The following is a 24530-nucleotide window of genomic DNA, read 5'->3' as shown; positions in this document are numbered from 1 at the left end:
TCGTTATATATATATATTTTTTTTTTCACACTATTTTAAAATCATTATATTTTGGGGGGTTTCTTCCTCCATATCTTATCAGTGCTCTCATTAAGTTATGTAAATCTCCAAACTCAACATCTACCTTTTTCTTGGAATCCCTACTATTTATAGAATAAGAATTTTAAAAATAAAAAAGAAGGATTACATCTAATGGAACATGTGGAAATATTATGTCTTCCAACTTTTAAATGAAAGATGGGTAAACTACTAACTGCACAATTTGTGACTGATATGAACTATAGTAACTATAGTTATATCTGTATAGATACATACATATACGCGATACTTGTTGTATATAATGCACCCACATTTTTAAAACACACATGTATACAATGCAGACAGCAATCACAGGCAACTAACAGAAGGGGGCTGCTTGGCTTGCAAAAAAAGTATAAGTGCATTATTTGCATAAAATATTGTGTGTGTCTGTCATAACACATGTTTCTTACATATGAAGTTCAGTCAAAAACGACCTCTGCTTTAGGGAGAGAAAATTTTAGAGCATGAAAAAATTTCTGAGATGGTGCATTTAAATTTCTTACTTTACCAAAATAAAAAAAGAGAGAGAGGGAAAGAGAGAGACCTACATGATTGCTCAAGGAACTTGATTGCTAATATCAAAAATCCATCCTCTGTAATTATCTGGTTTATAGAACCAATATCTTATTAATTTGCTCTCATAGTTATCTTGAACTGAAAAGAATAGTCCTGCTCTCGAGGCAAGAATTATGCATTTCAACTAAAGAAATTCTTTTAAGGAACTTAATTTAATAATTTAACTATCTATAATCTACCTTTGAAAAAGTGGAGGCAATCATTTCCAATGTGAATAAAGAGGAATAATTCCTTTCATACGCTAGGAAGCCTCTTTCCTTCCTTTTTAAATCACTGTTGAGTCGAGTGAAAAACAGAAGTAGAGCTCAAATAATGACAAAGAATTTACATGAAAAACTATGTATGCTCCAGGGTATGAAGTATTTAATACACATCAACATCATTGTCTTTTAAAGTATTGAAACTGGAAGTAGATGTGAACTTCACTTACAGAGGCAGATCACAATCAGGTTTCCAATGTTAAAACTATGACTCCTCTTCTAAAAGAAAAGCTTCTGATATCCAAAATTCCAGAGGTCATTTTTTTCTAGAAACACTTCCTCCTTCGGAGTCCTTGAGAGAAAGGGCCTACTCAAGAGACCCCTTAATAAACTGGCTCCCCATTTGCCTTATTCACTCACCAACATCCATTAGCCAACTCCATGCTTTATCTTCAAAAGATAAGTTACAGCTTCTTCTTGCCATGGTGCCATGAAAAGGATCCAGGAGATTCCCCTTAAACAACATTTCCTGAGTGACTGCTGCAGCACCAAGGGTAAAAGATATGCCAGGTCAGCCACTTTTCCTTCCCAGCAATATTAGCAGCAGCAGCGGCAGCAGCAGAAGCTGGAGCAGATCATTTAGACCCACCTCCCTGCAGGATGCTAGCCAAAGCACTCTGGGATATGCTATACCTACACAGAATTTGCCTGTATGCTTGCACCTTTTGTCAAAACAGGTGTTTTCCAGGGATCGGCCTTAAAATCTGTTCCCTAAACAAGGTGACAAATATACTGTTACTACAAAAGTCTTTCTAACTGTGTACAAGACATGTTCTTTCAAGTATACCTTACCAAAGCAGAAGCCCTGATGAATTATTTTAAACCTTTCATCCCACCTCCCTACTCCCAATAAGCAAATCGATTGTCCTAAAATTTCCAGTTAATGAAAGAAAGGATATTACAGTGTAAAACAGATACCAGCATGCAATTTTGGTAATTTCTTTCATAATGTTTTATTTGACTTCCTATCATAGACTCACTTTTGCATTACTCATGTTTTCATAATCTTTACAACGCTTTTAACAGATGGGGAAATAGCATGTCTCATGATCTTAACAGAAAGAGCAACAACTCCTTGGTTTTTATATTTCATTTCCATGTTGATACTATTGACTAAGTTGCTTTTCTCTGCAGGGAGTTCAATTTGATGGGTGGCAAGAATATGGCTGACAAAAAAGTTAAACATACACTATTATTAATGAAGCATTAACTCAAGTAATTTATCTAGAGCAAAAATCTAGAAGACTTTAAAATTTTCAATAGCTCAACAAGGGATAAGTGAAAAAACACAATTATTAATTTCTTATTCGCTTACTTATTAAATAATTGGGGACCCCACGACATGTGTTTTCCACACAGCAATAGTACGTGGAAAACATTATTACTATTTCATTAGTAATCATGAAAACCCCATACCCTCAAATTCTGAGAATATTATTTTTCTATTACTAAATACATCACAATTTTTACCTCATTAAGATAATTATAATATCCTGGGTAATGAACACATACTGAGTATCTATTAAAATCCAGGTCTGTTCTCAGTGCTTCCCACATGTCACCCAGCTATAGATTAGATCTTATTGCTGCTCCCATTTTAAAGATGAGGAAACTGAGATCAGTTCAGTTCCACAATTCGTCTTAAGATTCTACAGCCCGCCTGCAATCTGAACCCAGGGTGACTGCTTCCTGAGGTGGGGCTCTTCACTTTTAGGTTAAAACTGCAACACTCATTTTGGCCACCTGCTTGAGTATCACAATTTTGCTTTTAACAAGATAAGACAACATTTGAAATTGTTTCCATTAAATTCAGACATGGTAAAGGCTAATATATATGGGACTCTGTGTGACATACAGAATTTCCTAAGTGCTTTATATACATTAACTTACTAAAGAATTCACAACCCTGTGAGGTAGATTTGTTCCCATTTTAATGGTCATATCTAAGGAACTTAAGATACAGAATGTTAAGTTAGTTGTGCAAGGTCATATAACTAATAAATAGCAAAGCTAAACGTGGATACAGGAGACCTGCCATCTACTGCTCTAGAAAGCTGATGGAGTGAGAGAGCTCTCTTCCCCATGCCCCTCTCACTGCCTGGGATGGTAAAGCGTCAATAAAGTGAACATGAAGTGCCAACTCAGGTGGAATCTTGCTGGAAGGAGAATATGATATCAAAAACATAATATTTATAAAGTATGTAAATTTGAGGTAAGACATAAAGTCACATTGGTTTCACTTAATAAGGTTCACTAATTTAAGAAAGTAAAAAGTATAGTCTCAGATATTAAGAAGTCAAGTTGAATTCTATTTCCATATTCTCTCCCAAGTGTACTCTCTCTTCAGAGGTTCTTACAGGGCATTAATATTACTATCACCAACACTGTCTGTTATTCTGGTTTTGAGGATTATCATTGTCTGCCATTCATGCTGATATTTTATGCTCATGGTGGTATAGTAAATTTGATTATCTGCAGGAGTCAAACACAAAAGGATGGGCTCAGAGGAAAATCCCTATTTGCAAGAATCATCGAGACCTATGTGCTGAAATCAACCTTGCACCAAGGTACTGGCTTGAGCATTGAGCAGCTATATGAGATCTTTCTTCAATTAGCTAATTAAAGCACAAAAATATCGGGTTAATCTCAGAGAGTTTAAGCCATACAAACAGGATCTCAAGTGAAAGACTAAGAAAAAGTCCCAAATTAATGCATCTCTTCAATTTGGCAACAAGCCTAACATCGTGGACTGATGTGGGCTATTTAGATCTAGAACAATGTCCAATTCAACTCACAGTGATCCTTTAAGACAGAACAGAACTGCCCAATAGGGTGGGTTTTGAGACTGTATGTATTTACCGGAGCAGAAAGTTCCCCTTCCTCCCACTGAGCGCTTGGTGGGTTCAAACCACCAACCTTTCTGTTAGCAGCCCAATACCTAATCCACTGCACCCCCACATCTCTAACCTATTATAAATTAGTCTTTTAGGTGCGATTCTAATTTAAATTTACATAAATGACCATTTCAGAGGGAAAATACGGTTATGGGAAAAGATTTCTGGCATATCTCATAAAGATGTGCAGGCACTTGTTAGCAATTAATAGCAACACAAAAACAAACAAAAGAAAAAAGTACTGCCATGGAGTCATTTCTGGATCATAATGAGCCTGAAGTGTTTCCTAAGTCTCCTAAACGTTCACTGGAGCAAACAGTCTCTTTGGGTTTGAATCACCTACCTTACAGTTAGCAGAGCCCGACACTTGCCAACAGCTCCCCCCGCACCACATTTAATAGCAAGAAGAATTTGTTTAGGGGCCCATGTGGCATAGCTGTAGCAGATGTGTCATTTAGTCTACTTGTCATTATTTTTATAGTCAAAAGCTTCTGTAGAAAGAAGATGCCTTAAATTATTTATCCAAAATTTAGACAAGCTTCCTCTCTTAAAAAATTCCTTAGGAAATGGGGGTATTGCAGCCATACATGCCTGGTTTACTCTTTGGCTGACAGTACTTTTTAAATTTGTCTCAGTCTCCAACCGTAACAATGAATTAACACAAAAAAATTATTCTAAAATTCTGAAAAGCACGTTCTGGGATCTTCTCCATGAGAAAACAAAGTAATCCCACAGTCTTTTACATAAGAGGGAGCATTGCAAATGCTTTTTATGACCTTGGCATTACTAAGTGATACACTAGGAAGAATCATGACTCATTTATGCAGTCACCAAGTATTTATGCATATTATTTTACTGCTCAACTTATCCACTGCAGCTACAATTCTTATTTCTTTCTGGTGTTAATGACAGTGCAGCTAAATAAAGACATAAAAATCTAAGCTTCTGGTCATTTTAACAGACTTTACTTTTAGAAGGATATTAATAGAGAAGTTATAAATGTAGAATAAGGTAACAACTTCTTAGTCATCAACACTTACAGGGTCTCCATCCTGCCATGAAATTCCTTAACATTTTTGGCTTTAGCTGGAAAGAAAGAAAAGCACAAACTCTGGACATACTTAGACCAAACCAGATAAGGTTGCAAAGAGATCCTCCATTCCTTCCTGAATGTAAACAATACACTAGTATCAGTTAATCAAGCCTTCAACAATGCTGAACTGGCGAGATGTGAACTAATGACCTGAAAGTGAAAAGCTTCAATCCTGCACTTCAAATTCCTGAGTCATTTTGTCCTCACAATTTTACGATTTAAATAAACCAAAATGCCGGTTTAAAAAAACCTTCAAGTGATTCAGTATGACTTAGTGTTTCCAAACCAGGAAAGGGGAAAACTTCCAATGTCTGAGATAACACTTGTTTTCTGTAGATTGGAAAATAAACATTTCCTATGCCCTTAGATAGGGCGACAGGGAGGGGTGAAGGGTTTGCCGAAGGAGTGTGTTCTGTTTGTGTGGGAAAGTGGCAGGGAGAGAGGGAAGGAACTATGGAGAGGGACATTTTGGGATGGAGATTTTTAGATTCGATCTTGCCACAAATGCGGGGGAGAGGGGGTGTTTGTAGGTAGTTACAATTTCCCTAAAATCATGTGCATGAAAGAACTTCAATCTAGCCTAAAACCAACAGAAAGCTGTTCCTGCCTGCATAGTGTTTCCATAAATTCAGTTGATAATCATCTATTCCGCATAATTACACAGAATAAAAAATTAGATTAACTTGATTTTTTAATTTTAATATACATAATTCATTTTCTGCATCTCAATGCAAGAGCTTCACCTACACGCCACCATAAAATGAGCAGATTTGACCTAATATCAGGCTTATATAAACTTAAGAGATAGCTAACCCATATCAAATGTATTTTGTGTGTTCTATTATTTACTGAATTTATTAAGGAATGACGAAGAGGAGTGTTAGTTTTATATCTGTTAAACATGAATATATACGTAACTCACATAAACCTGGCATTCTGAATTGCCGATCACCAATATGGGTTTCTACTCCAAATTTCTTTGGCTTCCCTGTGGTTGGCTGGAGGGACATGATGCATGGCTGTGTTCCATATTTGGGAACAAGAGTGCGAAAGAAAAGGTTCAAATACCACCTGCATGTCAGGAATACGCTTATCTCTATTAGCTAAGAACTTCATTATACACCTTTGAGGCAGGAATATGATTATCCCTATTTGATAGGCAAAAACATTCAATGAGGTTAGATAGCATGTCTGGGAAAACATTTTTCACGAATGTCCACAATACCTTGGACAATGACTAGAGATAATTGAGACCACTGCACCATTGTGTGTTTGTGTAAATGTGTGTGCTGGTACACACACACACACACACACACCTATAATGTTTACTTTCCTGTTTTCTATTATCAGAATTGTAAGAAATGTGTGTGTGATGTGTAGGGTTACAATTTATATTTTCAAGAGTTTATTGAAAGTTTTTAAATAATTGGAGATTGCAAGTCCTTCCGTTGCCAGATAAGTAAATACATCATACGTAAAAACCATTGCAAATCAAGTAGCATATCTATTCCAAGATGACCAGATTCTTTTAACGTTCGCCAACACTAGACAATAAGACTTACGCTGCTTTTGAGAAGTGCATTTTCATTCTCCGTGTTTTGTCACTGCCGCGGGACCCAAACCAAGTCAGCCTGGCTAAGGAGTGAACGCCATTCTTTGATTTTTACAGGCTTTTCTTAAACCCTAAGAGAATTGTTTTCCAGCTTTATTTTTATCTTCATGCAAACTTTACATTTTGATGTGAAATGCTACCACTAGCATTCCTTTTAGCTCTCAAATGACCTCACATCTGTCTTTTAGTCCTGGTACCTCCAGTCCTACATTCCTGTTTTAAATACTTCTTCCCTCCCCTCCCCCGACTCCCCCGGCCCCCACCTCCAGAAATGACTCATCTTCCTGTTATTCTACTCTGTCAGTTTTTCCCCTGGTATTCTTTTCATGTTGCATAACATTGACTTTTTACCACTCCTTTTGGAATTTTACTACTGTCTAGGGCTAGCCTTCCGTTTTCAACAGATTAAAATAGCCAATATTTATTTATTCACAATTTTTGTGCTATTCAGATTAAGCCATTTTCTCAAGTTGAAAAACAAATCCACTTGTTGATCTTCAAAGTTAATTTCAGACTAATCCAAATATCACAATTAAACACCCCTAACTTTCAGTACCCTTTCCAATGTCCCGATACGGCGTTCCTTCCAGCAGTCTTTTTTCTCAGCAGTTCCCCCTAACATCTTAAGAACAGATTTGCATGGATTTATGCCAGCATGACGTTTTTTACATTTTTCTAATGTTCAATTGTAAAACATGGTTTAATCAATCTCCAGATTTTTTCCGTCTACCCTAATCACAATTAATTATAATAGCTATGTAGTCCTATTTGAACATGAATGAAAGCTGAGTTTGTAGAAAAATGTCAGAAGATTTTAAAAGTTTGTATGATTCTTAACTCAATATGTTCTAAAATTCATATCAGCACATGTTTAATACAACAATAGTGTAAGTACCAGTCCCAGATTAAAATCATCCTTTTTTGGTGAATTCAATATTATGTCACTTCTATTATCACACAGTCACAGGATTCCCTAAAGAGTATATTATTTGTCTCAATTAAATAGCTATCTATACATAAATATATTCAAGAACCTTTAGAATAGTGCATTTTCTGCTACATAAAAATACTAACAAAACACAAATTTGAAGAGTTAAAAGCAGACGTTGCTAAAATTTCACCCTCGCTTATGAAAACAGAAGTCAAATTAAATTCCATTTCTTGCTTACATTAAAATAACACTGGATCTCAATATTTATTTTTCGTCTGGGGGAATCCCCATTATGCTCCTTTCTTATTTAAAATAATAATAATAATAATAATAATCCTTCTTGACACAAATAGTGACCTAAAAGATATCAACTAAATCTTCTTTGATTCAGTAGGAATAACTTAACGTTCAAAGTCCTTTATTACCACTATCTTAGACATTAAACCCAGGGGTCCTATGGTCATTTCAAACTGTGATTAGCTACAGTACATGAAAAATAGATAATAATATTATAGGGCAGAAAATAAGCATATATGTATTTTATACTTTATGAAAAGATAGGGCTCCTGCGTGCATTCCCGGCAATGAGCATAGTGCCTGCCAATAAAAGGATGTTCAACCAATATCTTCTGAGGAAATAAGTCCAACTATATATATATATGTATATTTAAAGCAAATGAAAAGGAAGAAAAGGGATGTCTTATTACTGTGGAAAGTAATCAAACTATATCAATTTTTAAAAGATTAAGAGAGAAAATGCAAAGAATTATCCTGAAGGAAAACTTTTTTTGTTCAATCATTAGAATATTTTAATATGTATATAAGAACTTAATAAAAAATCTATTTCTTGAAGTACAAGAATAAATAAGAAGTAGCATGACTTGAGTGCTCCTTGTGCACCAAGCACTGTGCCAGTACATTGAGACAAGCGGAGTTCTGACTCAACCTCCCATCAACCCTGAGGTTAGCACTGGCTGTTATGATCCCTAATTTACAGATAAGGACACAAGGCACAGAAGGTCCAAATAGCATGCCTACTCACTTAGCTGTCAAGTGATGGGCTTGTTATGAGTGTTTCACACATCTGAAGAGGAAAATACCTGAAACTAGAAGTCTACCTGGTGGAAGGCTAAGTGAAAGGAACCTGGTATTGCCAAGGTTGAATTTCAACTGTGAGCCAAAGCACTGGCTCATCCAGAAAGACCCGGCAATCTGCTTGGATTACCAGCCAAGGAAAGGCCAGGGTCCACTCAATCACACGAGATCCCTGTTGAGTTGGAACTGCCCTAAAAATCAACTATCTTGTAGCCAATGAGTGCTGTTAAATGGTTTTTTTTAAAATTATTTTATTGGGGGCTCATACAACTCTTTATCACAGTCCATAAATACATCCATTTTGCCAAGCACATATGTACATTTGTTGCCCTGCTGTTAAATGTTTAATGGTTGCTGCATGTGTCCATTTCTGTGTTGTAAATCCTACAATCACGGTTGAATTCAAGCTTCCAGGAAAGAGTCTGAACATGAGTGGGGATGCGGCGTCACCTCTAGCACACCACTACCAGCAGCTTTCAAGAGACCCAGGTAGGAAGTGGATTCTAATGGGCTAATTGGATGAGCTGGAGGATAGCAGCTAAATCAAAGAGGGGGTACAACTGCTGTCTGTTTTTATAGGACTCTGTGTGTATATATCTATAAATAATAATCTGTATGTGATAGTAATGAACTCCTGTGGAATGCAATGCAGCCTGTGAAAAGCAATAGTATTTTCAATGTGATTTCATGCTAACTAGTCCACAGGGAGCACACAAGATGATTAAGTTCTATCAATTCAAAATTGATAACTTTACTTTCTATATTACTAAGAAATCCCCTTTTCTTCCAAAGCACTGTTGAAGAGCATTACTTGCTTTGAAATGTTCGGCAGTAGGCACTGCAATCCAAAAAGAGGAGAGGGAGCTTTGCAGAGGCCATGCTGTAAAAAGTACTCCTCATACAGAAGGTGATAGATGAATTCTGAGTAGAAGGGAATAAAGGTAAACATCGAACTAGATTTTTAAACAGATATATCTGTATGAGGGTTAGTAAAAAAAAAACATTGCTAGTAGGGTTCCAGTTCATGGATGCATGTGTTTGTTTCAGGCAAAGTGTGTTTAAACATCTCTCTAAGATCAGAGGATGGCTGCAGACAAGTTCTCTCAGTAATGCACTGATCTGAGTCTTATTAGAGTTCCTTCTTTAAAAAGAGGGTCCAATCAAAGCAGTGGCCTCTGATCTGCTGTGCCAGTTCAATTCATAAATTCAAGATAGAGAGGTCAACTCAGAAGGTTATAGCGACTGTTTCTTGGGATCTCAAAGGAGTAATCTTGATAGAATGTCTTGAAGGACTCAAGATGATGATGAGGCATGTTGGAAAGAAGTTTTAAGAAAACTGCATTAGTGAGAAAAAGGCTAGCTCTAGATAAGTTGCACTGAGGAATTTTTTCCAACACACCAATGCACCTGCCCATTCTTCCAAGGTTTCAAGGACGAGAATTTTGTTGGGAGACCTTAGCCACTCAGCCTGCAACCCTGACCTTGCCCCAAACTCAAATACCATTGAAAAGGGACACAATCTAAGTCACTTGAAGATACTCATACTGCAGTTATGATGAGGCATAAATCAAACAGTGCAGAATTCTTTGGGGAAGGGTTTGAGAACTGGAAGAAACAATAAGCTTCACATTTTGATAATTTTAAATAAAGTTTTCTATGATTTTGTAGCTTTTTTACTTACCCTCAAAGATATAGTTTTTAGATATGTAATTTGAATTTAAAGGGTACACATATATGTTCAAATTAACATTATTTACAATGTTACCTTCAAAGTTTCTTCATTTAACAGTGTTCAATAAATAAGTATATTCGGATGAGTTTTATGTGTATATATATGTTATAATAATATTAATATATTTGTAATATCTCTTTATAATTTCTTTACCATTTAATAGTACTTAATGAATAAGTGTGTATAAATTGTAAATAAAATATAAACTCTATTTTTCACATAGAATGCGAACACAGGGCTACATAGAACCAATCTGTTATTAATAACAAAAAAAAATACAAGCGTACAGCTACACAATTTTATTTAGAATCTTAGCATCTTGAAACCAGCAAGTAAATCTCTGTTGAGTCTATTGCTGGACTGTTACTGAATCTAGCCTTGGCTCCTAAGAACTGCAGCCTCTTACTTACTTAAGAGAACCTTGGCTTAAGTGAACTCCAAAGAGCAAATGCAACATTAGCATGCCGTATATTTATTACAGGAGCGGGGGTGGGGGGTGGGGCCGGTGGCCAAGCATTTGACCATTAATGTAAAGGTCAGAGGTGCACGGGAGAAAGATGTTAGTTGACTTCCTTAAAGCTTTATTTGCAACCACGGAAACCCTGTGGAATGTGCCCTGCAGGATCACACAAGCCAGAATGACTCTGGGCACACAACCACAACAGCATCCTCGTAAAACTCCTACACAAAACAGATACATGGTGCTTCCTAGCCTCATGAGGGGCTATATATTGCTTTCTCACACTCCTCTTGCCTCAACAATAGGACCCAGGCATATGTTATTGGGTCAGTTTAACTACTGATTTCTACCCTTATGTTTATAAACAGCCAAAATTTTCATTTTTTACAGTCCAGAGCTTTAAGGGACATAAATTCATAGAATAAGTGATTTAAAATGGAGGTAGAAATCAATAAACAGTCTTGTCTGGTACGTAAAGTAATTCAAAGCATCAATTTTGTTACTTAACTAAAATTGACTTTTTTTTTTCAGCCTATGCAATCATCTCACTTAGAGGAGCAACCCAAGTTGTCATGTCCCTGACAAAGCCATTCACAAAGGTGATTCCATCCATGTTTAATGAGATGCACGGCCTGGTGCACAGTTTTAATGACTGGTTTACAATTATATAATCAGTTTAATTATATTCTTGTAATCTTGAGAACAGGGCAAAGACTGTTCTGACACGAATCTGGACGTACTTTTTCTGCTGATACTCCATATTTCAACCATTTTAATTCAATAAAAGTAAGGAATCTCTGGATGGTAGGAACCATGGTGTTGGGCTGCTAACAAAAGATTGGAGGTTCAATTCCATCCAGCAGTGCCTTGAAAGAAAGGCCTGGCAGCCAATTTCCCAAAATAATCAGCTGTTGAAAACTCAAGAGCAGAATACAGTTCCACTCTGACACAAAGAGGGTCACCATGAGTAAGGGTCAAAAGCAACTGTTTTCCAGTAAAACAGCAGTATTTGCTGGAAGCCTACCATCTGCCAGGCTCATATCATGAGAGAGTCCTAGATGGCTTAGGCATGGCTCTGCTTTAAATGGCTTCCACATCAGAAACATGATGTCGACAAACTTAAACACAGTGGTTTATACCAGAGGTATGGCAGAGATTTAATGTGTCTCTCTCAACATTGAATTTTTATATGATAACCAACCTAGTAAGTGAAGTATGTGTTTTTAATAAGTTTCCTTATTTCTATGTGACAGGAGGCCCGTATTGCGCTGTGCAAGGTCAGCAGGAGAAAGATGAGTCTTTCCATTGCTGTACAGAGTTACAGTCTCAGAAACCTACCTGGGCAGTTCGAACATGTCCTGTAGGGTTGCCATGAGTTGGAATTGTTAGTGAGTTTTGTCCAGTTTATATGATAGTACTATTCACCAGATTATTAGAATTCTGTCTGAAAGAACAAGACTAAAAAGGCTTTGGGTTCAGAATTAACAGGTTGTTTTAGGAGATAACAGATACGTCTGGATTTTTTTTAAGTATTACAAATAAAGCAGATAATATTAACTCTTTCAGATTGTTTAAAAATAGACTTGACTAAATTTTCTAAATCAATATGCCACTGTGTGCTATGCCAAGAAGCAAATCCCAACCTACTAAATTCAGAGTTATGCAGAGTTATTGATATAGATCCTTTAAAATGATAATGAAGAAGCTCATCTACAAGCTCATTTACTACCCCTTCACACAACCACAACTTGAGTATCATAAAATTAGACTAGCCTTGTGATTATTAAAAAAAAACTAAATTTACAAAGGTACATCTAAAAGTTTGTGTAAATATCCCCTTGTCTTTTCATTCAATTTTCCATAAACATTTTGAAGCTTCCCTTCCCCACATGTACTTTGAAGGTCTTCTCTACTGCACTCATCTCTTTTGAGCACTGTATGAACAAAAGGCTCGCTCATGGTCCAAAACAACAGTAAGTATGAATTCTACCACAGAAGCATATTCTAAAGAGGCCGTGTGAATAGAATTCTAAGGCTTTACCATCTCCGAAAAAGCACTGTTGCCAGGAAAGTATGATAAATCTAAAATAATGGATCAGCAGAAATTATTTTCTAAGTAGACAACGTTTACAAATTGTGAAGTTCTATGATTAGGGTCACGAAGTCTCGATGGGTGATATAACGTAACATTCAAGTGGCGATTGTAGCACTTCTTACCAGCCCCATCATTACTCCACTCTAACCCTTAATAAGCCTGAAGTACTAAATGTTTAATCCTTCCTGATGATCCTCTTCAAAGTGGATAAATGTAGGTTCTTCTAGTTCAAAATGCTTAATTCCTAGTACTCTTGGCACCAACACATACTTAAGATCTTTTTTTTAAATTTCTAGACCTTTCAGCTCCTTTTAAAATATCATATAGCTTCTGAAATAATGGCTGGATAGGAAAAATTATCTTGTTAACAAGTATCAAGGCCTAGGCATGGCTATGTTGGGGAAACTTGGGTCCTTTTTCTACTCCAGCTTAAAGTGCAATATGGTATCATTTTCACGGTTTGAAAATAATTTTTACCCTAAAACTAGTGTTTAGGTAAATTTAAGTGTAGCAGAAATATATAGACTTTCCTGCAATACAGATTTTTATTATTGCTATTAATTCTGTAATAAAAAGCATTAATTACAGTTGTAGGTGGATGAATAAAAATGCAGCTCTCATAATAAACAGTAACACTAATCAATATTCTTCTCAGTGGCAAATACTACTATCTTAGTAGTATCATTTCTCACTGTGCAACCTTCTAAAGGTAAATATTATTCTGCATGAGAGTCTGTACTTTTTCAAAAAGACAACTCTTATGAACAAGGAGTTAATGCTGTTACCAAAATAACTGTGTATTATGTCACTGTTCCAAACCATCTCTCATTTCCTCTCTAAGACCTAAGCTGTATGTACAGCTACCATATCAGGAAGCCTGACCAGGTTCCCATGTGCTGCCTGCACAAGATAACATACAAAACATGGCATGAATCCAAACAAAGCCCTGTTACATCAACAAAACATACATATTGTAATACAGTGCCTGAGCAATTAACTTGGATGAGTCTGATGGCAAATGAAAGGTGCTGGATTCCTTAGATAAATATTTGTGAATAGCTTTATATGATGCTATTCAACTAATATCCCAATGAATAAAAAATAAAGTATCTAAAGGAGAATTTAAAAACACCAAAAAAAATCTGCTAATAATGATTGTTCATAGTGAGGAAGAAACATTGCTTTCAATTCTCTAAACAGTTAAGGAGTCCCAAGAATATTCCGAACACCATGCTAGAGAATGTGAGGAACACAGAGATGATTAAGGTAAACTTCCCACTCTTTAGTTTTAAAACTAGTGGTTAAAGTTCTGCACAAATTAACTGTAAAATCAGATTTCACATACTCTATGCAAAAAACATAAGAAAATGTAAAGTACAGAAGATTCACCTAATAAAGGATGCCTCATTTAATGATCATTATTCATTGAGGGCATCCTATGATCAAGAGTACAGAGACAAAGAACCATATTCATGTGTCAACTGCAACCACAGGTGGCTACAGATAAATCCAAACCAAGCCTACTGCCTTTGAGTCCACTTCAACCCATTAGAAACCCTACAGGAGAGAGGAGAATTGCTCCATAGGATTTTCAAAGTAATAAATCTTACAGAACAAACGGCCTCATCTTTCTCCAGGAGAGTGGCTGGGGAGTTCAAACCACTGACCTTGCAGTTAGTAGCCGGCAGCTTAATCACTGTGCCACCAAACTTCTACAGATTTATGAATTTGGTAAAAAAGAAAAAAATCAAGAGAAACATTCTATGAGCACCAACTGGTCGTATGGAATTTTAAAGCACAGTAATGTATATGTTATTAAGGAACTCTGGTGACCCTTTGCCTTAGACATTGGGCTGCTAATGACAACATAGGTGGTTCAAACCCACCTGCCACGCTACAGAAGAAAGATGAGGTTGCCTGCTTCTGGAAAGCGGTACAGGTGTGGGAATCCTCTGTAGAAAGGTTTGGTATGAGTTAGAATTAGCTTAATGGCAGTGGGTTAATTGTTTTAAATTATATCTTATACATCATTTGTATTAGTAAACTTTACAACAAACATATACTTATGTTTTCTTTTAATTTTTTATAAGAGCCATTGTCAATCAGAAAACCAGAATGGCAACCACTCCAATACATCAGACAGATCAAAAGTAAGTCAACTGCAGTTGTTAATGGCAGTTGTTTCTCAGTTGTGTCAGTAATGTCATGTTTCACCAAATGAAGACACCAGATTAAGAATTGGCCCTATTTAAAGTACCCTAGCAACCTCCAGATCTTGTGAATGTGAAGGAGCCCTAACCTCACTCCTCTTCAGTTCTCTACTGTGCAAAATAATCACATAGCATCATTTCTACAGGCTCTTCAAACTGGGTCACCCAAGAGTCTATGGAGTTCTGTAAATCAGTGGTAAATATTATAAAGGGAAAAAAATCTCTAAATACACAACAGAATCTTTGACAATTTCATGAACAATCTTTTTAAATGCAAAGAATAAACAAATGTTCAATTTAGGGCCAAAACAGAAAAGCCAGATTTAACTAGACTTAACACCCTAAGTTTTCATCCTCAAAACTTTCATAAAGGCTTGAACACCCAGTGATTTTCCTCTATCACAGGTAAGCTGGTAAACTACTTGGAATCACAGCTCAATCTCTCAAGTTACTTAAAAATGTAGAAATCTGAAAGTACAACTAAAAATACACCTAGAAATCACAATTTTAATATAACCTGATACTGAAAAATCATGACAATCACGGTACTTAACTAGCCAGAATAGCATCCCTTGAAAGGTAGCTGCAGCCAGCGGGAGCTTGGAGAATGACCTTTTTTTCCTTGTTAATGGGTATTGATTTCATTTCTATGCTTCAGAATGACATAATAGCAAGTCATGAATTAGAAACCCGATTTGCAGCATGTCTTTTCAAAGATCTATGCCCTAGTGATAAACCCAGTGTTTCAAACTCATCAAGCCCACAGAAAGAAGAACGTCATCCGGTGAAGAGTCACTGCTGGATGATGCATCTTTTCAAACTACCCATAAAAGAATCAGGAAACCCACAAGAGATGACTTTTTATTGACCAAATCCTATTTTAATTTAAATGCAATTTAGAACTAGAGAAATAAAACTGTAGTATATTTAGGAACCTAAAGCATGTTTATGTTTATATTACACACACACACACACACACACACACACACACACGCCGCGCAGCTCAGGAACTAGGATCTCAAAGTCCTGCCTGGAAGACTACATTAAAATTAGTAATATTGTTACATAACCTCTTGCTGAATTTCAAATAACATTCATTAAAAGATTGGAAATATATTTAATCCTTTTAGGTATCCTTTTAAGGAGTTTTGGCCTAAGATAAACACATTTTAATGATCAAATAGCTTTCAGAATGCTTCCAACTTAAGATTTCTTACTTCTTCCAACTATGATCTGTTTTCCTCCAGAACAGCTACTAGGAAAAATATTTTCCAGCTAGTTGTAAGAACGACTTCCGTGGAAGCCCTTTCCTTTGTACTATTAAACAATCTGGAACATTGCTTGTTTGGCTCATTCATGCTGTCAAAATATACGGCAAGTTAAGGCTTGTAACATCATCAGTTTTCCCTATTTCCTAGAACAACACAAGCAATGTATAGATAAATTTATGTAGCAACATTTAGAGTTACAGGACCACTTTCATGAATTGATAGTTTATAAAACTATAAAGATAGAGGCCAGTCTATTCATTTGCTGTGCTTGATGCCTACCACTACACAATGCAGTCCATAAATGAAACAAAGAGCATCTTTACAGCTGTACTCGACCTGATCTTGCTGTTCTCGGTGATTTACTTCAGTGCCAGAAGAATTAATTACAAATTTAAAAATATTAGGAGAAAATAAAATTGAATTAAATGCATAAATATATAATTAGTAACAAAAATAATTGGTAGTCAATATTACTTTTATTTGTTGATACATATTATCAGGAGAATCATTAAAAAGTAATACTTAATTCATTTCCAAAAGGCTAGTTTAGAATCAGTAGTAAACAGAGGAGACATAACAAAATGGAAGGCATCAGAAACCTACTGATATATCCTTAATATATATCAAGTAGCATTTTAGCACTAAAGTAGCATTTTTAGTCAGTAGAAGCCAAAGGAAATGGTATGTAGAGATTTAAAAATAAATTACAAATAGGAACTCAATCTGGAACATTAATGTCATGGAGCTATTCTACTTTGTACTTCTGATTAAGAAATCACTAGGTCAGTAAGAAGATCTTCTTTTATATATCATGTTTTCAAATTTAGCTACAGTGCAAGTAAGAAAAGCAAGCCAGTTCGACAGGAGGGTCTGGAGCACGTTAAGATTTGCAGAGGGTTTTATCCCTAACAGAAAAATGCATCTCCTACACAGACTGAGGAGGCATGGCAAAGACTGTGTCCCCTGACCCTCTCAGCAGTACTAATGGAGAGCACGTTAAGCAGAAACACATCAAAATAACCTGTGAAGCTTAAAACAAAAAACAAAAAAACTGATATCTGACCATGACTCTGGATTTAGAAATTCTAATTCAGTAAACCTAGGTAGGGAGCAAATGGTGGGAATGTAGATATACCTCCCACGTTTCTTCAACTTTGCAGAGTAAGCTAGGGGAGAGTACTTGAGATGTTTGGGGCACACAAGTGGAATCACAATGGATCTTGCTGCTAACAGGAGTCTAACAGGCATTTGGAGCAAAGCAGTCCAATCAGCACGATCTCTAACACAAGCTCTACTTTCAATGCTGACATCTCACAGGGAAAAAAAAAAGTGAACTTTTTTGAGTCCAAGATGTTAGTGGGCATCTCCAATAAGCTAGTTGGAACTTTTTAGCACTCCAGTTTTGTTATTCTTCAAAAGTGACCTGCTAGCCAAATAAACCAGAGGGTGAAAAGGGGTGATGAAAGTGCAGGAAGGAATTGCTATAAAGAGTGTTTCTGCTTCAATTCCTAGTGAAAGAAGTAATCATTTTGGAGAAAAAAAATCAAATTAAGATCTTGGAGTGATAGTGTGACAAGAAGGGACTAACTATATTTACTTATAGTCAATTATTGTGGAGTAAGTAATACCTTCAATAACATAAAAGTTTATTTTCATTATCTGTAGCTCAACCCTTGTTTCCTTGTCTAATACTTCCACAAGGACTGGGAGGTGGGGCAGGAGTGTACAGTGAGCAAGAAAGCACATGAACCCTGACTGCTGACACTGTATGTATAAACCTGTCTTCTGAAAAATGTTTTTTGAACATTGGTTTGGCTCTCACCTTGGAGTTGATGGGAACTGAAAACTTTTCCATGTATTAGAGCCAACTGAGCTGCTAAAACAAAAGTTAACAGTCACTAGAGGGCTGAACCACCGTGATCTCACTCTGAATGTCTATTGGGGTTTTTCTGGTGGTTTTTTTTTTTTTTTAATGTCTAGGGTGAATGGTCAAAAATTTGGAAAATGCAAATAATTACTGACAAAGAAAATAAGTAAATATTAGTCTTATCTCAAATGTTACATGGATAACTATTTTTAAAAATATAAAATCAAGAAGCATGGAATAAAGCAGTAGGAGGTAGAAAAGGAACTCATTTGATGAACTCAGTATATTCATTCGGCTTAATTTTCTACCTTTGCAACACCAAAAACTATGTGTACCAGCAGACACACACACACACACACACACACACACACACACACACACCTTTCCTGTTGCTTTTATTGATATGTAATGATTTTAAGAGAAGTGAATTTTTCTCACTAAAACACAAGCATTCAAACATGTTACCTCCTTTTACTTTTGAAAAAATATGGAAAAATCCTCAGGTTTTACACATATGCTGACCAAATATTAATTGACCACATCATTCCAGGAAAGCTTACTGCATCACTTCTGGCATCCTCCAAATAGCTGAAAACTAATTTTATGCCCCCTGCTCTCAGAAGTTCTCCTGTACTCTCTCTCTCCTAATTGTCCCACAATAGGTTAAGAGACTGAACGAGCTATCTAAATGAAACTGGCTACAAGCATCTCCTTTGAGCACATATTTGATTCTCCTTCAACATCAAGCAATACAATTAATTTATTGCCACACACTAAATCAATATATAACCTAATAGAATGGGCAATAATCGACAGCCTTAACAAGAAGGCAGTGGCATGGCTCAGTAAATCAAACAGTAAATGCACAGTTCATATTCAGAATCAGATTATAAACAGCAACATTGAAACGTACTGCAAGGGAAAATCCAGAACTGACGAAAGGGCACAATTTGGGAATATTATCTCTTCAGGAGGAGACCTGGTGGCATCCTGGGCTATCTACCGAGCTGCTAACCACAAGGTCAATGGTTAGAACCCACCAGCTGCACAGCTGGAGGAAGATGAGGCTATCTACTCCAGTAAAGATTTACTAAAGTCGCAGAAAACCAAAGAATCTACAAAGAGTTCTACTCTGCTCTACAGGGGAGCTATAGGTCAAAATCAACCTTATGACAGTGAATTTGGAGAGTATGATCTTTGAAAAGCCCTGGTGGCATTGATGGTAAGAGTTGAACTGCTAAGAACAACTTCTGTGGTTCAACCCCACCGGCTGCTCCATGGGAGAAAAGACAGGGCTATGTGCTCCCATAAAAATGTACAGCCTGGGAAACCCTATGGGGTTGCCATGGGTTGGAATCGACTCATGGGAGAGGGATCTCTGAAGATCTGCAGGGAACTAACTCTTTGTCCCCTTGTTGGGGGAGGGGGGTTCCAGCGGAGGGAGGGGGGCAGAATATAGTCTTCTATTTCTACGCACAGTCAAATGTTTCTACAGTGCATTCAGCAAACTCTGAAATATACTAGGAACCAAAAGGAACGATGGCAGCGAGCTGGAATTGCACTCCTATCAATTGCTAGTGGTAAGGAGAGAGGAAAAAATTTTAAAGTTATCAACAGAATAACATGGACTTGGCTGCTTTGTTACATAATTAAGGAAAAGTTACAACATTTTATGAAGTAAATAAGTCAACACAAATGCAATCGAAGAAAAATGAGGGCAATGCAAATCATAAAATGATGGTTTTAATATTTAACCTTGTATTCTGTGTAGGTACTATGTTGAATAAACATTAATTTTATTTTTGCAAAAAGTCTTAGGTGAGTCTTTTAGGAGGAAATTTACATAAATAATATAACATTTGAAATATCAAGTGTGAATTATTTATTATCAACCAGCATACAGCAAAAGCAGCATTCTTTTTAAATGAAATTAAATTTGGAACAGATGGTTAAAACCACTTTTCCATTCACGGATTTATGAAGTGGATTTTCAGACACTGGCAATAATATGAACACAGAATTATTCTATTAATACTACTCTGATTAGCTTGATTAGCTTTACATCAAGTGGTAGGTATCAAGAAGTAGTTTCTCTTGATGAGAACTGAGTAAATAGCGATTATATGATACATTATTTACACACATTCTGGCTAAAAGAAGTCTTAGAATTGGATTGTTGATATATGGATTGCTATAAAGCTATAAGAGCCCCCAATAAAATGATTTATTAAAATTTTTAAAATTTCCATTAAAAAAAGTTTTAATGTTTTTAACCAAAGAAGGCACAGTACCTTTAGAATGCAATGCGAATGACAAGTGCCATTTACTCTGACGGAAGGCAAAATCTCTCTCCAAGGAGCAACATAACAAACTTCATGCCAGCACAGACATGAACAGCAACACTGGTAGTTACCACTTACAAAATATTTACACCGGACACTTCAGGGAGTGGTTTATTCAATATAATTTATCTCACTGAAATTTCACAAGCCTTTGAAGTAGACCGTATTAGTAGTATTCATTTTAGACTTTTAGTTGGAAAGCGTGGGGGGCCCAAATGATGACAAGGCACTAAGGAGTGACAGTGACTGAATTGTCTCACCTCCATTGTGCTTAACAAGTCTCAATTCTATAATTTAAAAACAATGCACCTATCTTTGCATATGGCCTTATGCAATGTTTCTTAAAGTCCTAAATAAAAGCTTCCCCTCAAAAAAGCACAAACCAAACCAAACCTGCAGCTGTGCAGTCCATTGAGACTCCTAGCAAGGACACAGTTCCACAGAGGACAGCTGCTCCAGAGAGGATGCTTGGCTAGCATCTTCAGATGAGTCAATCACTAGTGCTGCTCAGTGGGTTCAAACCACCAACCTTTAGGTTAGTCGTTGAGGGCAATGACTTTACACCGATTAAAATTCTAAGGTGGCATTAGGAATTATATAAGAATGACCAAAGATTATACGGGCATCGATGCTTATTTGCTAGAAGATAGTTTTCTTTTTTTTTTAATCATTTTATTGTGGGCTCGTACAACTCATCACAAAGCATATATATATCCATTGTGTCAAGCACATTTGTACATTTGTTGCCATCATCATTCTCAAAACATGTGCTTTCTACTTGAGCCCTTGGTATCAGCACCTCATTTTCCCCCTCCCTCCCTAACCCGCCCTCCCTCATGAACCCTTGGTAATTTATAAATTATTATTATCTTGTCATATCTTACACTGTCTGACGTCTCCCTTCATCCACTTTTCTGTTGTCCATCCCGCAGAGAGGAGGTTATATGTAGATCCTTGTAATTGGTTCCCCTTTTCCACCCCATCTTCCCTCTACCCTCCAGGCATCGCCACTCTCACCACTGGTCCTGAAGGGATCATCTGTCCTGGATTTCCTGTGTTTCCACTTCCTACCTGTACCAATGTACATCCTCTGGTCTAGCCAGATATGTAAGGTAGAATTGGGATCATGATAGTGGGGGAAGGAAGCATGTAAGTACTAGAGGAAAGTTGTATGTTTCATTGTTGCTACCCTGCACCCTGAATGGCTCATCTCCTCCCCGTGACCCTTCTGTAAAGGGGTGTCCAGTTGCCTAGATATGGGCTTTGGGTCTCCACTCTGCACTCACTCTCATTTACAATGATATGATTTTTTGTTCTTTGATGCCTGAACCTGATCCATTCGACACCTTCTGATCTCACAGACTGGTATGCTTCTTCCATGTGGGCTAGAAGATAGTTTTCATTGCAAATTTCATCCCCCACCAAAATGAAGAAAATACCTAGGCACTTGGAAATCTACAAAAAAAGCTAAAGCTAATTAAGAACATGCATGAAGAGTGACATCCAGGGATCTGGAGCATGGCTCACTTTTCCCTAAGATCCGCTTGGTTCTGGACCCAAAATAAGTTTGTGTGTTTCAAGTGTAAATTTACATATCAAAGACAACTGATTTTATTTTAAATGTTTCTATCTAAATATGTGACTAAATTGGTACCTTCAAGGAAACAGACAAAATGCATTGTTTTGAATAATTTTCAGGAAAGGAGTCTGATAATTCCTTAGTAGTCATTCACTCTGGTGTGAAAGGTCTCCTCTCCTATTTTGACCACTCATGTGAATGAATTACTCTGTTGGAATAATTATATATTCCCTCACAGAACATTTTAAGTCATATAAAAAAATGATAATTTATATCTCTCTCTTCGGAATCTAGGATCATAACTCAATAATTTTTACTAAACACCCAGTAAATTCAAGAATTTCATATTCTCAAATCCATGTTTGTCTGAGTAAGCAGGCTCTTATTGCTATATTATTTTTAAAAAACACAATCAGAGATGCTTATGCTTACATAGTTAGCATGATATATATAATGTAAAAGTCTTAAAATGAAAAGGTGTTACGTCATTTGAAAACATAGTAAAATGAAACATTTGTATGAAAAGTTTTTTCTACTCACTGAACCTATATTTTCAGTATTAGTAATCCAGTAAGGAAACATTACAAAAGTACCAGGAATCAAATATTAATGGTAAAAATATTATTCTTAGTTGGGTGTCAAAAATGGTAAGCACCGGACAAGCTACAAAATTGGCAGTTCGAACCTCCCCAGAAGTGCCTCCGAGGGCAGCTGGTGATCTGCTTCTCAATGTCACAGCCTGGAACCCCCCCGGGGGCAGGCCTACTCTGCACACATTAGGTCGTCATGCGCTGCAATTAACTTGACAGCAACTAACAACAATGTTGAACATCACAATTAACATATATGGGGCATATACCATGAGCTATTGGTCCCATCTAAATTATAACTTCATCTAGTACAATGCACAAAGACTTACACAAGTTTTAAGCACATAGTCCTAGTTTCCAAAGTTAACTTACATGCCCAGTAAAATTCACAAGAGAAAACGAAGAAATCTCACCCTTTTACAAATGTCTCAGGCTTTCATGCACCAGAAAAATATCAAATGTTATTAATTTGGTGAATAACAAATTATATCCTATTTTAAGCACTCTAAAAAATCCCTATGAAGTGAAAACTCTTATCTTGCGGCCTTTACTTCCCTGTTCCGTCTTGCAATCCTAACCCTCACTTTCTCCCCTCAGAACAGTCTACTATTCTAATACATTATACACCTCTCCTTGCTACGCCATCACGTTCAAAATTCTTTTTGAACTGAGCTTTAGACTCTTTCTCATTGTAATTTAGGACAATATCATCATATTTAGCAATAATTATATGGATGATTTTCAAAATTAAGTTTACATTAGAGAATAGGTTTTAAAAAGCACAGTTGTCTTGAATGCAGGCAATTGCAGCGAGTGACTCAACAGAGCCTTGCCTAAATATGGCTGGCACACTAATGCACAGACTCACTAATAATTCATATGCTGCATTTCTATGTACATAAAAATATAGTGCTTCAAAATTTTGCCAGCTTACAGAGTTTAAACCTAAAGTGGGGGTTAAAAATAGAGGCTCTGGTAACTGACAGACACTGTTTGAATCCAGTGCAGCTACTTCTTGTCTGTGCACTCTTGGACCCGTTATTTTCTCATTATGAGCTTTATCACATTCTATAAGCAATGATCACATTACTCAAGGGAGTAAAAGAAACCATTTCCACATGTTACCTAAAAAGCAATCTGATTCAGTTTTTTCTTGCTGATTTATGGAATATGGTGATGGGCCTGATATAGATCTGTAGTTCTGCAAAAAAAAAAAAACCATGGCTAAACTCACTCTAACACAAACACAGTTTCTCTTACAGCATACAATCATCAATGAAACTTATCTACTCTTCCTTAATTGACAATGCCACAGTTTCCTGTTTTCTTCCAATAATTGCATGTTTCTTCTCTCAGAAACATATGATGACATTATGTTGTCCAGAGGTAAGTCTGTGTCCTACCGGGGCATGTGAAAATAAAGAACTACAACAAAACAACAAAAACCTTCTGCCATTGTTAACCCTTGCATCAGGATTGCTGATATATTCAGACTAAACCTACTGCCAATGAGTGAACCAATTCTAATTCACAACAACCCTATAAAATACAGTTGTACTATTTCTTATATTTTTCAAGACTGTAAATCTTTACAGGAGCAGACTGCCTCATCTTTCTCCCACAGCAGGGCTAGTGGGCTTGAACTGCTAACCTTGAGGCATTGAATCCATTGTGGCCTCGGGGATGTTTTGCTAATACAAAGGTAAGCAATGATAGAAAGAGAGAAAATAATGAATTCTTCTGTTTCAACTGAAATGCAGCAGTATTATGTATTTTTATTTCCAAATTCTTTATACTCTGAAGTAAACCTTCAGTATAAAAATATGTATTTCTAGTGAAAAT

General features: G+C 36.5%; 1 protein-coding gene across 7 annotated transcripts in view; it reads right to left on the bottom strand.

The window, feature by feature from the left end:
* Nucleotides 1-24530, bottom strand: part of MBNL1 (muscleblind like splicing regulator 1) — a 152544-nt gene that overhangs the window by 115451 nt on the left and 12563 nt on the right. Inside the window, exon 1 of one of the 7 annotated variants that reach the window (XM_045297766.1) lies at nucleotides 1278-1377. The exons of the other annotated variants lie outside the window; for them this stretch is intronic. Coding sequence (XP_045153701.1) covers nucleotides 1278-1283 — 6 coding nt within the window. The 5' untranslated portion in view covers nucleotides 1284-1377. Of the gene's footprint in view, nucleotides 1-1277; nucleotides 1378-24530 lie in introns of those variants that run through there. 7 annotated transcript variants of the gene reach the window in all.

The sequence above is a fragment of the Echinops telfairi genome, unplaced genomic scaffold (genome assembly GCF_000313985.2).
Source record: "Echinops telfairi isolate 266 unplaced genomic scaffold, ASM31398v2 ScPeMD7_7421;HRSCAF=8459, whole genome shotgun sequence".
Classification (NCBI taxonomy): domain Eukaryota; kingdom Metazoa; phylum Chordata; class Mammalia; order Afrosoricida; family Tenrecidae; genus Echinops; species Echinops telfairi.
Note: the sequence above shows the minus strand (reverse complement) of the source record. Positions and strands in the feature narration are given on the sequence as shown.